An 18,449-nucleotide genomic window follows, 5' to 3' on the forward strand; every position below is an offset into this window, starting at 1 on the left:
CTGAGCCTGCTTTAATAAGGACAAGGCAAAGACTTGTTAAGGTGCGCTACCTAGCTGCTGCCTGAGCCTGCTTTAATAAAGACAAGGTAAAGACTTGTTAAGGTGCACTACCAGCTGCTGCCTGAGTCTTTGCTTTAATAAAGACAAGGCAAAGACTTGTTAAGGCGTGCTACCTAGCTGCTGCCTGAGCCTGCTTTAATAAGGACAAGGCAAAGACTTGTTAAGGTGCGCTACCTAGCTGCTGCCTGAGCCTGCTTTAATAAAGACAAGATAAAGACTTGTTAAGGTGCGCTACCTAGCTGCTGCCTGAGCCTGCTTTAATAAAGACAAGGCAAAGACTTGTTAAGGTGTGCTACCTAGCTGCTGCCTGAGTCTTTGCTTTAATAAAGACAAGGCAAAGACTTGTTATGATGCACTACCAGCTGCTGCCCGAGTCTTTGCTTTAATAGAGACAAGGCAAAGACTTGTTATGGTGCACTACCTAGGCATGTCTTTGTGTCTTTTAGCAGGAATTCACTCAGTGCCTTTGTGATTTTTATTACATTGTTTTATCTTCATGCATGCTGAAATGAGGAAAACAGTGGAGAGAGGCTCTGCTGAAACAAGCAGCTCAGGACTTTATTGCATACAAGTTATTATTACAGTAACCTTACCATCCAATGGTAACTACACAATGCTCAACAGCCAAATGTAAATCAAGAAATACAAGATAGTTACTTTACCATGGGCGCAATGCTCAATAGCCAATCAGAGTCAAGAATTACAAGAAATTACAAATGGATGGCAACGTTACTATAAAACAATTAAGAGCTCTTGCAGCGCAGTAGATTATTACATACCCATAGTTACTGCTTCCATACTTCCAAATTTAAATCATCATTTTTCAGACATTATGTTTATATTCAGACAGAGCACTAACATGGTCATGACTTGTGATGAATCAGCACTGGTGATCAAGGGACATTTTGACCAGGAAAAAAGAAATTATTATTCTTTTTATTTCGGAGGCTAATTTTCACAACCTTATGATTACTAACCCATTGCTTACGGGAACCGGGTGGTCCCTGTGTTAAACATATGGGATTCAAAGAATCTCGGAGGCAACGGGTTGAAATCCGCAACAGTGGATAAGTTTGATATTGCAGTTAATGGGCATTTTCCATGGCTCTTTAGAGCAATTCAGGGGGCAAATCACCCCAAGTCCCCATGTAATTCTTTTCTTTGATTCAGACATGTGATCTATGACCACCGGTGATTGATAGCACTATCCATCGCCATCTGAAAAGGTTTTTTTTTTAAGGATTCTAAAAGCTGTAGACTTACTCTTTCAGGAGCACCATGAGATGTAGTAAGACCGGTGTGCGCACCAATGCTGTTTGAGTTTGCACCGCTTCCACCACCTTCCCTGCCACATATTCCGGTTCCAGAGTAGGTACGATCATTTCATATCTGTGGCAATACAAAACAAGTCAGCAGTCATTTCTTATATCAATTATATCTGCTTTTATATAGTGCTTTAATGAATCGAAACAATGTCTCAAAATCAGGCGTAATAATGGAGTGTTGCAAGAAATAGGAGTTGCATTTGCACGCAAATCACCAACAAATTTGTGTTCTGATCACAGGGCTTGTGCTACATTTTGTGACTTCATCTTGAATTGGAACTAAGGTTTAGTTTCTAACAAAGCACTTTAAGGGCTGAAAGAAAATCATTTCACCAGGGCGAACAATCATATTCTGTAAGAATTGCTGGACTGGGTTTTCATCCTTCCTTCAAATGTTATTTACTTGTGATTACTTTTTTCCCTCTTATTTCTCAACACATATTCTTGCTTATTGCAATGTTTACTTGCTCATGTATCTTGAATGTTTTGTCTTTCTCCAGCTAATGAGGAAAGCCTTTAATATAAATTTGATTTCTTTTGAAAATCTGCAGACATTAACTGGCGTTACTTTTTTGTGTTTTCTTACTCTTTAGTCATTCTACGTGGCATATTGCTGTGGCCATTGCATCAATCATTGTTCTTGTATTTTGCTTTGCTCATTTTTATTGTATACACTGGAAATGAAAGGAAATTGATAAAAATAATGCAGACAATTTATTAGAAACAGTGTGTCGACTAAAATTTACAGTACACCAATCAGGACTTCAAGTATGCTATTAGTAGACCTTGGAATGTCATTTTTCCTGCTCAGTGGGGGCTTTACATACACCATAATGTCAACACACCTGTTGAAGATGTTCCACTCATGTAATGCATTGATCCACATGAGAAACTTAACCTCTTGCTAAACAAACACATCCACCTACATAACATGTTTCTCACCCCTGGGTAAACAAATAGAGAACTAGACTTATTAAAGAAAAAGAAAAAGAGAGACTTGTGATACAAGGCATTTGGGCACCGGTGCATAAAACTTAAGATTAAAAAGCATTTTATCGGTAGTAATTTTCGTGGAAACCTTGACTTGTTCTACTCATTGGGCATTCAACACTTACCACGGATGGCAAAAGTTACATGTGCCATAATTAGTTCATTTTTAAAAGCTATATCAACATTTTGAAAAAAGCCAATATCTCTTTTGACATTCGCACCGTAATAGCAAAAGCCTTGTGCAAGTATAAAAATATTTCCATGATACTCCTATACCATGTAAATACAATTTTTTTTCAAATTTGTGTTCATATGTAGTTTTCTATTCATTAATTCATTCATTCATTGAATTTTAATACAGGTTGTCAACTTAACCCCCCCCCCCTCAGATCTCAGCTGCAAAAGATCAAATATTTGAACAAGTGTCGCTGGGCGAGCACATAATACGCCCAACTGTAATGCGGAAAATTGATTTATTGGTCAAACAAGAAAAGTGGAAGGTGGCAACTTGACCTTTGACCTTTTGACCTCAAAATCAATCAACCTGGGGTCCATGCTAGTATCATACACACCTAGTTACATGAGCCAAGGTTAAGTTAAACTGAAGCTATTGCATTTACAAGGACTTCAGAAGGGTAAGATGAAAACATGTCACTGTGACCTTGACCTTTGACCTCAAATTCGATAGCTACCTGGGATTTATGCTAGTATCATACACACCAAATCATATGAGCCTAGGTTAAGTTAAACTGAAGTTATGCGAGCGTGATACCATAATACGTCCCGTAGGACGGGCGTATAAAAATGAACTATGCAAATAAGATGCACACATTTCAAAGAAACAAATAAAAATATATCTATATTTCCTTCATATTAAGTGTTTTGGTTCAAAGTCTTAAGCACGATTTGGTGAAAAGAATTTCAAAGATTAACATTTAGAAAAAAATGTCAAACTTGAATTGATTCTTTTGTTATCTATCGTTTAATTTATTTCCTAAGCATTTTACTGTTTTTTTATTTTATTCTGAAATACATAATTTTTGTGATTGGAGGTGTTTAAAATCAATTGTGATAAAATCTGAATGAGAAAGTATCATACAAATGGTGTTGGATGTGAAATTAGCAGAGTTATTCAGCAATTTTATGACGATCATTATTTCCAATCTTTTGCACACAAATACCTGAAAATCGCAAGTTTGTTAAAGCCATTATGAAATTACAAAATGAGCCATGATTCTGCAACCCCTTGTCTGACTTAAAAAATAAAACACTTGGTACCATAAGACACGCAAGATATTTTCTTGCTTTCAGTATCCATCAATCAGAATACGATATTCCCAATCGGAAAGATGCTACTGGAATCTAGAAAGACATCTCTGACACGACTGGGCCCTGCCGCAAGCTCTAATTACCTGATCTTTGTCCCTGCAAACATGCCAGTGTTAATCATGTAGGGGTTGACTAACGTGAAATGGATTCCTGTTTTACCGGCAGCCCTCGTCTCTCGTAAGACCGATTCATGCAAACCTACAGCGGCAAACTTGCTCATACAGTACTCCGACATCCCTGCAGCGGACAGTTCGCCCATGATACTGGCGATGGTGACGATGTGACCGTGATCTTTCTTCATCATGTCTGGAAGAAATGCTTTCAGAGTCTGCGTAGAGGACAAAAAAACATTCAAAATATTCAATTCTAAAAATGCCATGGAAAAATGTGTTCAATCAGCCTCATGTGTACCATACAGTATCATTTTTGCAACTCTGTAATTTTAAGACTTGAAGTGGAATCAGACAACATATATCTACACAGTTTATGATAAAAATCAATGATTATACATACATTGTGCTGTTTATCAACTAAGAAGGATAGTTATATTTTTTTCAAATTAAAGTGGGACCAAAGGTCGTTTAAACCATCTCCTAACAAATTTATTCATTTGGTCAGATTGGAAAAAAAAAGAATAACCTAAATGCATAAGGAACATGTCAAATGTTCTATTCAGGTCCATAACTAGCAAGAATTACAATTTTTCGACTTTACAGAGGATTTAAAAAAAGATGATCCTTGGACGGCTTAAGGCCGCCGCACACCTTACGACTGGCTTGCGACTGAGGGAGTAGAGATGAATCACAAGGTAGTCATAAGCCTCGACACCGCACACCTTGCGATCCGACTACCATGCCCTCTGCGACTCACGCATGCACTTTTTGCCATAGCAACTGAGAAATGGCGCTTACTAATGCATATGCCCGTTGTATATCAAATACGCATCGTGAAACTCTGCTGTCTGATTGGCTGGAAGTTTGATTGAGCTTGCAATCAAGTCATAATGATTCGACATGTAAAATCCTAACAATTTTCCTTGCGTCTTGTCTCTGACCGGTCTGCGACTCTCAAGCTGACAAGAGCTGTGACGCCACATCTCCCCTCAATCAGTCGCAAGCCAGTCGTAGACCAGTCGGGTCGTAAGGTGTGCGGTGGCCTTAAGACAACATGTGATTTCGACAGGTAACTAGATTACAACCTCACCCTACAATGGCCAGTTACTATAATATAGATTCTTAAATTGACAAATATACATGTACACTATGATATTTCTGAATAGTTTATCATTACCCAGGCGTGTGCTAAAGCATTGACGTCCATGGTCCTCTGTATTGCATCGTCGGTCAGATTGATGAACTTTTGACCAGCGATGATCCCAGCGTTGTTGACGAGTATTGTGACCATCCCAGCTTCTCTCTTGACCTTGGCTGCCACTTCGTACACCGTCTCCCTTTTGCTGACATCACAAACGTAGTACCAGGCTTTCCTTCCTGTTTTTCGGACTAATTTTGCCGTCTCCTCGATTCCTGTGGAGATTTAAGACAAAATATGCAAAAAATGGAGACAGAGAAAGGCAAAAAGACAAGATACCCTGTTAATATCTACCTCACTCGGTGTCACACCAGATGACCATCTGAGCAAAACACAGGATGGAAAAATATGTGAAAAAGATAATCAACACCATCACACTGGTATCAAAAGCATGCAGAAAAACAGATGGGGTGGTTTGGATATTCTGATGTTGCTTATGTGTATGGGTATATGGTTGAGTGCTGTAAACACTTCTTTCATGTTACAGCTGAAGGCCAATTCCACCCCAACAACAAGGTGATTGATTCTGAATATAAGGAAGATATATAGAAAATAAATAAGGAAATATAAACACTAACAAGTGGAACGCCTCTGGCAGTCTCGCCTGCATTACGCATTTCGATATAGCAGCAGTGCTGACTTTGAAAACAGCTAATGACAAAAATTGATAGGAAGGTGGAGGGTATGTTGAGATTGAGAAGTGGTAGCTATAAATTGACATGGAATTACAAGTAATGGAAAATCTTCTCATATTCTTAACCTTCCATCCTGATGCAACTCTTTCTTACGACTTTTCAGTAAAATATTTAGTTCCTTATCAACATACATGTATTTGCAGTGGTTCTACATACAACGGTTCCTTGAACGATACCAATGCCACAACAACAAAAAAGAGATTCCAACAACATTTTGCTATTAATGTTACCTGTGTTCAAAATATACATGTATGATTAAGCACCAGTATCTGTGAATAGTTGAGTTCATATTGGCAATTAATACATGCATTTCAACTTATCTAAATATATCCACTGCACAAACTCTATAACAAAGTTTTGATGAATTCCCAAAACAGTGATGCATGTATATCTACGCATCATATGGGCACTATGATAGACTTGTTTATTTCTCAATTCAGTTTTTTTTTTTGGGGGGGGGGTAGACCCGACATCAAAGGGCAACCTTTACCTTTTGTGTTGATATCCCATAGTACAACATCGCATCCCACGGCAGCAAATTTAATGGCTTGAAGTCTGCCTATCCCACTCCCAGCTCCTGTGATCAGCACCAACTCCCCCTCGATGGACTTCTTGCGGAAAGCGGTTGGGACTAGGAACAGGACCAGGCTCTCTCCTATGTAGTACAGGACACTCAGGATCATCCAGACCAGGTCCAGCAGGAAATCTATAAGGATCATGTTGCTAGGTCAGGCAGACATCAAAGGAGTTGAGTACTGTGTAGGATAAGCTGCAAAAAGACAGGGAGAGTACAAAATGGAAATGTGTTGTTGGTTGATATCAAGAAAGATAACCAAAGAGAGATTAAAAAACAACAACTAAACTTTCAATATACATGTAGGATGAGCTTTGGAACCTGCTGCATATGACACAAGCCCCCCCCCCCCCAAAAAAAAAAAGTTTGCAAGAAAACATACAGTATGAAAGACGACTTCTGATTGGTCCCTTTTAACTGTTTTCCACAACATGTACATGCAAGAGTGATCTTGATTAGCCATTTAGCAATTGATTATAATGTATTGTGCAATACAGAGCCCTGAGCGACACAATCGATGTAGGTCAGTCTGAAGTCTTGATTGTCAAACCATATCTACAGTTACAAGTTTATCACTTGATGAGAAAAAAACATGCAGTCCTTTAATAGTGTTATCAATTACACAGGATAAAGGACTAAAAATACCATATTATCTTATGTTTGAGTTTCGGTTGATGACTTAATAAATCTTTTACCTGACTCTACAAGAATAAACAAGAGGATCAAAGTCATCTACAGTGTTTCTCAGAAATAAAAGAAAACCAAGAATTGTTAAAGGAAAATGAAACCTTTGGACAAGATAGCTTGCACGAAAACAGAAAATTCAAAGAAACGGATCAAAGAAAATTTGAGAAAAATTGAAATTATAATAAGAAAGTTATAAGCATTTGAAGTTTAGATCCTTATTGTAATGCAAATGTAGATCCTCCCATAGGCAATGCAACAAAGATGTGTATCAATGTCACATGTGAACAACTTCCCATTACTTTTCTATATATTTCACTTCAACTACCTCTTTTATCAGTAGATCATATATTCTTTCTATAGGAGCCTAGGAGGGCATGTAATACAGATTTTCAAAGAACACATTATGGATAAAGAGTTGGTATCACTAGAAGAAAGAGCAAAAAGAGACATTTTGAGGGTATTTTATAGTCCATTAAAGGGAAAGTTGTTCACATGTGACATCACATATCTTTGTCGCATTGCCAATGTGAGGATCTCCATGGCATTAGTGATCGCAATATTCAAATGCTCATAACTTTCTCAATATTTGTCCGATTTTTCTCAAACCTTCTTTGATCTTATTCTTGGATTTTTTCTGTTTTCACACAAGCCCACTTGTTCCAAAGGTTTCATTTCCCTTTAATGTTCTATCCTAACCTAATAATGAAAAGAATAGAGTTGGTTTGTTCATCTGGGGGCCATCTCAATAAGCACTGGAAAATAATGATATTTTATTCTTTAACTTAGCAAACATCACAATTATGGCAACTTTCCTTTAATATGGTCACTACCCTTGATTCTGATTGGCTGTTGAGCCCTGTTAGTATGGAAATTACCATTACGGCAAAGTTAATATAAATGTTACTGGAAGTTCAATGGCCCCATAGTCACATGATCATGCCTACCTGATATTAAAAAAATGGTGAGGAATGGAGATATACATGTTTAGCATATTAATTATCTGAATTTTAAAGAGAAAATAATACTCTTGATAGTTCCATGGATCGATCTGCCCTTTAAAGTGATACATGCCCCTGCATCGCAGAAAATGAACTGGAAATGTTGTTAATCTTCAATAATCTAAAGTGTTGGCATCCTGGTCATTCACAAACCAACAAGGACCTCCAAGGATGCCCAAAGCATCTACACAGATCTCTTTCCCCTGATCAACCTGGATCAGATCCGGGTGGTATGGGGTCTGTATGTGACCAGTGATTTATCATCATAGAACACTGAAACTTCTTGGTTTTTTTTTAGGATGCACTGAAGTGTTAGTAAGCCAACAATGTATAGTCACAAAATAAACAAAGGTCAACTGCCAAAAGATACATGAACTTTATACACAAATTGCATATGAGTTTATTATACAACCCATCAAAACTTGAGTTAAGACTCTGTTCAATCTATTGCATATTTGGATGGGATATTCCAAATAGTTCAAAATCTGAGCCCATATTTGAAACGATATCACTCTGTTTCAACTTCTAGGTCTTGTACCACCATTTTGAGGCTCCTGGGAGTTAGAGTTTAAAAAGACCTATTAAATATAATATCTAATTGTAAAATCAATAAACATACAAATCATGAATGTTTTTTAGTGCAATGGATCATCCATTTCCTCTTTCATCAAACAAAGTATTCTGTCCATTGCACAAATTAAAGTCATTATTTGGTTTTAATATATAACACCTAAAAATAGATCCTTGTCATTTGAAATTTATTAATTTTGATGCAAAATATGCTCATTCTGAGTTCGGTCTGTTGATTGTCGCATACATACAATACACGTACTGCAAACATGAATGTTTTTACTTGTGATGCCTGGGGTCTCAATGCGCGAGTGCAATGAACAAAATGGTTTGGATCCAAAATTGCATGATGAATGGATCTAAAATTGCAAGGATGTTGATGTCAGTGAAAAATGGGCTGAATGATCAATATCAAACAACCAATCAAATTACAAGGATCTATCTAGGTGTCATATATAAAAGTGTATTAAAAAGTGGAAATATAAGCTAATGTTAGTTAACAGTAATGATAGGTCCTTGCAATGGCAGACCTTGTATTCTGTATTGAAATAATTCATTTCTAAAGATTAATGATCGTTCTCTGCAACGGCTGGCTGTGTAGCTCATCAGAATTTTGCTATCCTTTAGTGGGAAATGAGTCTGCTATTCATATACATGTAAAGTCAAAACATTTTGGATCACAGAACCTGATTTGATTTTTATAAAAGAGGAAATTAAAATGTTTTTCCTATTCACTGATTATTCAAATTAATGGAAAGTCAAATTTTTACTTTATAAGTCTACTTTAACATGCAGATGGACATGTAATACCTGTATGACCGGATCGACCGCCCAGCTTGCTAATGTCTCACTAATTTTTAATTCAATCAATCTTTTATGTGGGGGGAAGTGGATTTTCAATGTTCCAGGTATTCTATCAGTAAAATCAAAGCCACCAAAAATTTATCTTGACTTGGAGATCTATACAAAAATGATATACATATAGTATACTCACAATTTTCCTAGTTTGGCATCCCAATGACCCCTCCCCCACCCTTTGGCAACAGTATAATACACAAAAACATAGCCCCCCCCCCCTCCACCCTACAACACAAAATGAAATCTACTACTCGAATATCCAATGCTATTTACATGTAAAGCAGTTGATTTCAGGATAGTGCATTCATAAATAGGACACAAAGTAGGCAAGTCAAGATCAAGGACGAGTACTGAATAGAATTCCTATGTCCTTGTATACCATCGCCCACATTGGTCATTGGCATTGACCAGCTACATGTAGGGCGGATAATGTGACAACCATCTGCAGGAATATCTGTGGACTTTTTTTAAATAGTCAATATCAATGTTTACAACATAATCTAGGTTTCTTTTTCTTTGAATAGACCATTTGTACAGCAAACAATCACCACTGTTTAAAGGTGATGAGTACACCGTTACCTTTGAGGCAAACTGGATGTGGCTATCTTTCTGGAGCGAAGCTGAGAAATGAGACCGAGTACATCCAGGTTGCCGAGGAAATAAAGACAAAACTATTCAGGCCTATACTTAAGAAGACCAAAATACATGTATATGTAATCAAGGGGCAATTATGCACTTTTATTATGTGTAAAGTTTTTCCTGCTCGCTCGGATGCATGCACACATACATCGTGTGCAAATGTCAGTGCTTGTGATGGAAAAGATGGACAAAAAATCAACAGGCACAGACCTTGTATTGCATGCATTGCAAACTCAAAATTATTCACACGTAGCAATGTTTCATGACTCTACGGGCTGAAATGATCAGCTAAAATTGAATGTACCATCATCACAAGTGATGATTGATGGGGAAACGAGTATTACATGTAGTATCCCTAAATTAGACCCCAAAATGGCCAATCTGGAATAAAATTATTGGAAATGGTTTTTCAACTGATTTGAGTAGGTATGGGTGTCAACATTTACCCCAAAAAAGTAAGGAGGAATACGGGTTGGGGAAAGTGGTTTTTTTCAAGGTCAAAGGTCAATGACCTTGTATATACTGTATAATGGTATCTCTGAGATGGAAAGGCTGGTTGGTTGGTGATAATGATGTCAATTATCTGAAACCAAGGAAAATGGTAATTGGGTTAAATGGCATTGGACCAAGTCCAAGTGGTTAGTAGACAAACTAAGATTAGGCCATAATGGATGTAGTCTTTAAACAAGACCCTGTGTCTGTTGTGATATTTATATCACATACCTACCGACTGGAAAAAAGACATTTTGCAAAAAGCCGAGTGAGTGCGAGGATTTCTAACTCAGTCACAGGGCCTTTAGGAATCTGACTTGGATTACTTATGTTAACCATTGTTTCCGAATCCGAATCGTTACCTGAGAGGTAGTGGCCAATCAGCGAGCGTATTGCTCGCATCAGTGAACCCTCAATGACCCTGTGCCGCAGAAGCGAACAAACCCAGTCCCATGACGTCATAGATACCGACGGTGCGGATTGGCGCATCGGCATGCTCATGAATAATTCATATATTCACGTCTTCACCAGAATCAAAAAGGCCTCGCAACATTACCCCTCACTCTCGCGCTCACTCGGGTATCGCCAATTCTCATTGTCTGCCGCTATTCTCGTCTCAGTCATCGCGCTTGACGAGGAATGGAGCCAAGTTGCAAGGCCTTGTCAAAAGGCTGTATTGGATGAGACAAGCAGGTAAATACCGAGTGGCAATAATCAAGTGAAACAGTTTGAGTTGTTTCTATGAGATATTTCAACTGGGGTTTCATTCAAAGGCCATGATAATGGCTATAACAATATTTGGGTTGGTTGGTCATGGGCTTACACGATGGAAAAAAAAAGGATAGGCCTACAAAGTTCATGGTACTGACAGCAAGAGGAAATATTTGACTTGAGCTCCTTGCTGATAAAGGGATATTATTAGACTACTTAGGTGATAACACAATATTCAAGTGGTCATTAAGGTGGGAAAATAATGGTACATGCAAAAATATCTCGAGGTGGAAACAACATGTACAGTATTTCCTTTTCTCTCAAAAAGTTTATCGTAAGAATATGCAGAGCTCTGATACAACTAAAAAGGGGTACTCCAGGCTGAAAACAATGACTAGAATAGATGGAGTATTACAAGACAAAACAAAACACTAACAAGTTCATCAAAATATCAGACTAGGGATAAGAAAGATTAACATTTAAAGCTTTCCTTTATTTTGGTGAAATTAATAGTTACCACTCATGTCTTCATTAATGTAATGAGCAAGCTGATGATGTCATTCCTCCCTTATTCTTTTGTATTTAATCGTATGAAATTATATTCGTTCAAATTATGTCCACCAATAATGAAAAAAGATGGATTAATGTAGGTGGATATCTATTTTTTTGTTTTGTCACAAGGGAGGCATATTATATAGACACACAGAAGAAAATATTGAATAATTATGATTCCATGTGATATCATAAGAGGAAAGTGGGGACATGACATCATCAGCCCACCTAATGAATATTCATGACGGCAAGCATATAACTGTTTCACATAATATTGTTTAACTTTGAAATTCAATAACTTCTTAATTTATCAAATTTTGATGAACTTTTCAGCATTTTGCTCAATGAATTTTACTCTAATTATTTAGGTATAATTGGTTTCAATCCGCAGTGAGAGAATGGAATAACTTTATTACTTGCTTCTGATGGGGGGGCGGGGGCCTTTTTATGTACCAGTATCATTCAATAAAAAACATTAGTAAATTTTAGACAAAATAAAATTCTTAAAATTCTAAAACACAAAAATATCCTTAACCCCTGAAGGTAAAGGGGGGGGGGGGGGTGGTCTTAACATGGAGCTGTGCAATATGGGGTTAATGAAGTCTACATGTAACTATTAAAGCAAATAGTAGGCGGTGCTGCACCAGCCCGAGTTTTCTCAATCTTGAGATTTCAGCTCGATCAGCCCTCTTTGCGATTAATCTTGAGTTTCAAGAAACCCCATCTCCACCAGGGCAAGAAGAGCAATTCTGGGGCGGGGGGGGAGGGGGTGCCAGTCAAATATATTGCTGTACATAAGCGTGACCAAAAAAAGCATTTAAAGGGGTGTTTTTTTCAGTATTGGACGCGGGCCGCGTGTGATAAAGGGTATCAAAAACACTGATTTTCATAAAAGGGGTAGTTTTTAAAGACTGGTTCACCAATATGCACAGGCAATGCCTAAGAGCACCGCAGAGACAAAGTAGGCGCAGTTCATTTGATCAGGAGCCTGGGCAATCGAGGAATGCGTGTTTAATTAAAAATTTGTACTAATGGGCATTTTCACCACAGATGGACACAGAGGCAAAAAAATCAAGTTGATATTCATGTCAAATGCTTTATGTTTTTTAATAAAACAAGACCTGAAGTTTCTGAGACAAATTTTTTTTCCGACTCTGGCAGCCATGTTTTATTTCAAAATGGCTGCCAAAGTATGGATACTAATTAGTGTTGAAAATACTATATTGATACATATTTTGCTTTGACAGATTTTTAAAGAACAGGTTTGATCATGATGTTTTTGCCTGTGATTTAGCTTGCTATTATAACACTTTTTAAAATCCCACAGAAAGAAACACCAGTAATTCATTCATCTGATAAAAAAACATTGATGAAGTATGTGATATGGTATGTAATGTCAGTTACCGAAAACATGAACTTTTTTTTCTCATTTCCTGGAAAAGAGGATATATTATATGAAACTTGGTAGATTTCCTCTCTAGGTAACACCCCTCCCTTCTACACCAAAATTAAAGATTACCAATTAACAATGAAGCCATAGGGTACCATTAATGTATGTAATGTCAGTTACCAAATGGAAAATGTAATGTCAGTTACCGAGATGTAATGTCAGTTACCATGATAAAACGTTGGTTACCAATATTGAAATGCAAATATGTGGTAAATTTTATGGTGAAGAAATATTGTATACTTGTTATTTAAGTCTTTCACTTTAAAAGTCACACCAGAAGGAGCTTGCTATTGACTTTTAAAAGGATTAGTTCACAAGGGATACTATATGAAATTATGAAGGAAGTTGCATTCCCATCATGCAAAAAAAATTACTATGAAATTGTTTTGTATCAGACAATTTTTTGTTTGGTTTGCGGGGGGGGGGGGGGGGTAAGGGGTATTTTCCCCAACCTATTGCCTAAATCTGCAACATTTTTTAAGCTTAACATTGTGATGAAGGGGATTTCCAGGGTCCCTTTTTTAGTTTCTAGGATTCTTTTGAGCATTGCCTCGCTAAAAGTAAATTCCTGGTTTTTATACCTGTTAGTAGTGTGGATGTGTGATACAATTTTGTTTTTGGTTTACAAGTATAGATGAAAAGTGAAATTTGACAGTTCTGATCAATGTTGCATGGATCTACTAAAACTGTGGGTTTTTAGTCAAATTTACAAATAGTTCAGTTTCAGTTTAGAAGCTGGAGTTTATTTTTTGTTGACAGCTTATAAAAGAAATTAGCAAAGAAAATGATTAAACAAATTATGAAGAGAATTGAAATCCGACAGATATGAACAAGCATTGCTTGCACTGACCAGAATAGAAATCAATAAAACTACATGGCTGCATGAGATTCGGGGGAGGGGTACATGTAGCCTAGGGGAGGAGACCCTTATTCATTTTGCCTTTTTTGAGGGGAGGGGGAGGTTGGAGAAGGAAAAGGTTTAAAAAGTCAATATAAAACTGATGAATATATTATGGGTGTATAATCAGAAAAATCCATGTGTACAGTCAATGCAATATTAAATTACTATAGGAAAACATGTAGCTGCTATGACCCCAACCCCCCCCCCCCCCCCGAGTAAGTAAAACATACATTTCTTATCTTTGGATAATTAAAAATGTGAAGTATTATGAAACTTTTATGATTTTAAAAAGCCTTACATATAAGAACCAAGAAAATTATGCCTTTGAAAATCATATAGCACTGGTAAATGTTAATGTGTATTGTCAGTAATGATAAAAATGTTCAAATCAAAGAAAGGAATTAAGAAAAAGAAAAAGTTTTTTCATTGACATGTTCCTAAAAACTCGGGTATACTTCCACATCAAGCTCACTTTCATGTGAAGCCCTGCACAGAAGATACAATGCAATGATTCCACACATTTGACTTCCATGTGTTATCTCTATGGCAAATTAAGTGTAATGTCAGTTACCGTAATGTCAGTTACCAGCATGGTTGTGGAAAAATTATCATAGTCCCCAAAAGACAAAAACGAATTGTTTAATATTTTGACACATCTTAACCTAGTAACGGAGGTATATTTACATATTCAAATGATTACTCTATCTACTCAGAGACATGAGATATTTCAATTTTAATGAACACCCTGAAATTGCATGTCCTTTTGCGTAATGTCAGTTACCGACACATTTTTGCTTGCTGATGCATAAAAAAATGTGGTTACATAGGAAAACTTAGTATCGGAATATACAGCAAGGTTCACTTTATTAACTCTATCAAAAGCAAACTCCCATCATTTGTTGTTTTAGAGATACACACAATGAAAGGTGTGAAAACATTGTGCCGTGTAATGTCAGTTACCGTGAAAATGCCCTAATACGATTCTAAAGACAATTGAGAACAAACATGGAGGCCTTTGGCACATTTGTTTACCACAACGTAATATCTCTCCTGAAGCAGCCTCTCATTAAATGCTTACCACAGGGGTAATAGTAGGTAGAAGTAGAATCATGATTACGGTACACATCAATCATAATAGGCACTTGGTTGAACTTTTGAACGTGATCTCATGTTCCTGAAAGATGAAAACTGATAGGGAACATCGACCGCAAACAGGGTGATCTCATAATAGTTGTAATTTCCTCCGCGAGGCCATTCACATCTAGCCATCTTTTGATAGACCAGAAAGAACACGCAGACAGAGGGGAAAGAAAAATGTTATCTGGCAGAGGCTTTTGACTCCTTGTCCCTCCTTGTGTGCCGGATAAATGCAGAGAGGATGATGATTGTTCATCAGATGTGATCAAATGTGAATGCATTTCTACGTTCCCTACAACAAATACTTGAAGAAAATATTTTGGTGTGTCTATCCCTTTTCATACCCATCACTAATAAATTTCAATGCAAATTGTTTAATCTAAAAAGCATTCTTCATGCACTTCTCCTACATGTAGGCTACATGAACATGTACATGTAGGCCTACATGGTTGTGTATTTAAAAAAAAAATTAAAAATTTTTTTTTCTTCAAATTAATCAAGAATAAATCAGTTATTCAGTGCAGCAGGGAACTTGAAATATACAGAGGGCCCTGATTTTTTCTCCCTTTTAAAAAAAAGAGAATCCCTGAAAGTCTAATCTGTAGGGTCCAATGTGAACCCTGGCATACGATAATGGCTAGGAAACTCAAAAAGTGTCCCTGGAAACAAAATCATTATTCTTCCATCTTTCATGAATACATTAATAACACATTGAAATGTAGAAAGGCCAAATAAATAAATAAAGATACATGAAATCTACTAGATTGAAGAGCGCCAACTTAACTCCAACACCAACCAACCAACCATATATAGCAATGTAGGCCTGTGAGTATGCTTTGATATTCAGATCAGCAATTTGAAGGCACAAATCCTCATTGAATATTGGATAGTATATTCACGAACTTGTACCAGGGGAATTAAAGAACTGTGGAGCTCAAGTGCAACGGAAAATGCATATTGGCTACCTACTGTAATAGTGACCAACCAAACACTGGACTTTGATTTGATTTTAAATAAAGCTTTAAAAGATATAAATTCAAATCATTGGAGATTTGAAAAACAAATCCAGACTTTGGCTTGTAGATCCCCAGACCAGTACAAAACCCCTACCATAACCAGGAACTCCAGTGAGAAACATCCTCTACCCATAAATCCTCTAGAACGTTGAGTGCACCTCATAAATTACATTTCTTAATAAATGTGTCCTCACATAAGCTCCTTTTTAGAATGATCCTCCTTTGACTACCTGTCTAAGAGTTTCAGAATATCAATCAAATTTGTATCTATAGACAAACTGGTGAATAGAAAGGCGGCCTCCTCAGAGAATCATTCATGAGGTTCCACCTCCTCACCAGTTTTTATTTTAAAATCATCAAGTGTGAAGATCCTATTCCCAAGCTTTTAGAAGTATGAAGATGAATCAGAGAAGGTTTAGTCTACAACACACTGAGCCTTTTGCTCAGGTTATCGAAAATGAAATAGGTTAAATGGTGGTACAGAACAAATTTTGCACATCATTGTGTCGGTGCAAAAACATCCTTGCATCATGCACCTACGAATGCTGCTAAGATTGTTTTTGCGCACATACATGTACAATGTGCGAAAGTGTGGTGTTAAGGGCGTTCTTGCACCGACACAACATATGATGGAGTGACCATACATGTAAGTTGTGCACATTAAAAAAATTATCATGAAGTTGATATTCAATCAGGGTAAAATGAAATAAGAAAAGCAATATGCAAAAATACAAATTACATTGAAATCAGAATAAAAGAATGAGCAAAAAGTGGCTTATAATTGAACCTGATTCTATGCTCATATTAATTGATAATTCACTTAATACACATGGAATATTCCTCATATTAGCAAAGAGCAAAAAACTTTGGAGGCAGCGTAGCTCAGTCGGTTAGAGCTTATGTTTCAGATAAGATCGTAGATCTCAACGTGAGGGGTTCGAGTCCCGCTCATGCCGAAACGCGTCTAACAAAAAGTCTGATGCTATAGCGTTGTGTGTTAGCGTGCCTCACCACTGTATTCAGTGCAGGTGTGAATGCAGTTGGAAAACACTCCGTCCATCGGAAAGGACGCAAATGTTGGTCCCGTGTATAGGAGAGTCACAACCTATGCACGTTAAAACCAATACACTATTCGTCAAAGAGTAGGGTTTCCACCCGGTGTATTGCACCTGCCGCGGTCGCGGCAAAATTCAGGTCAAGTCAATCTTGACGTTCATATGCCATAATAATCAATGTAATGATTGTGGGCATTAATGGAAAGAAGACAAGATATTATGCACTATACAAACATTTATCTTTTTTGTGGTCAAATTTCAATGATATCGGTGCCTAGTATCAAGCCCATTGTCATTGCATCGTGCCTCCTGGAGAATTCTAATGAATGAATTCAAGTAATGGATGATTAAGAGCATTCATTGATTGTGGCATAAAGTCACAGAGGGCTGCACATGGTAATGACTTACAGCTGAACTTGAAAATCTGTAAAATATACAATATGAACAGCTATTCTCTGGATGACCCAAGGTCCTTTTTTATTGATGGATTTTTCAAAAGAACTGCTGGTGGAAGCGATGCAAAGCCAATCATGTGTGACTATATCTCATGATGTGAGAGAGACAATGTGATAAGATTGCGCACAAGGTCACGCTATACAAGAAAATACAGTAGGGGAGTAATATTTGAACAAGTTTACATATAGGCATACATGTTGGCAGGCTTTTAATAATTAGGGCAAGACATCTTTTTCTCTACATTACAAATTAGGAAAAAAAAGGGCACAAAAATATCCAAGGCAAGCAGAAGGGGATTTAGAGGCCAATTATTAGGGCGCTTGGATTAATGAAAGACATTGATAGATCTCATCTAGGTCTATACATAATCATTTAATCTTTGATTGCTGAGTTAAGATTGGCTATTAATTAGAACATAGCCAATAGATGCAAATTTATATTCACCTAGTCTACAAGCAGATGGTCCTCCTATGCACAATGGTAGGAAATAATCTACATAGTTGCACAGCTGAATTTCATCAAATCTTTTTTTTAACTTTATTTAAATTGATTATGCTAAAAATCAATTTATTGTGTGAATTAGAATTTGGCTATAAATCAGAAATCTAAAGTAGTCTTTTAAACTTCAGTTTCAGCAAATCTT

The 18,449-nt window shown here is 37.0% G+C and overlaps 1 protein-coding gene across 5 annotated transcripts in view; it reads right to left on the minus strand.

Annotated features, from left to right (window-relative positions):
• The window catches only part of LOC129261783 (epidermal retinol dehydrogenase 2-like), a 31,092-nt gene that overhangs the window by 5,779 nt on the left and 6,864 nt on the right, over positions 1–18,449 (minus strand). Inside the window, exons 2-6 of one of the 5 annotated variants that reach the window (XM_064101436.1) lie at positions 7,668–7,723; positions 6,201–6,479; positions 4,995–5,230; positions 3,788–4,032; positions 1,324–1,449 (exon numbers count right to left, since the gene is read on the minus strand). In XM_064101436.1, the coding sequence (XP_063957506.1) occupies positions 1,324–1,449; positions 3,788–4,032; positions 4,995–5,230; positions 6,201–6,429 (836 nt within the window). In that variant the 5' untranslated portion in view covers positions 6,430–6,479; positions 7,668–7,723. The other 4 variants (XM_064101443.1, XM_064101433.1, XM_064101429.1 and 1 more) reach the window with 4 other exon arrangements.

Source organism: Lytechinus pictus, chromosome 1 (genome assembly GCF_037042905.1).
Source record: "Lytechinus pictus isolate F3 Inbred chromosome 1, Lp3.0, whole genome shotgun sequence".
NCBI classification, from domain to species: domain Eukaryota; kingdom Metazoa; phylum Echinodermata; class Echinoidea; order Temnopleuroida; family Toxopneustidae; genus Lytechinus; species Lytechinus pictus.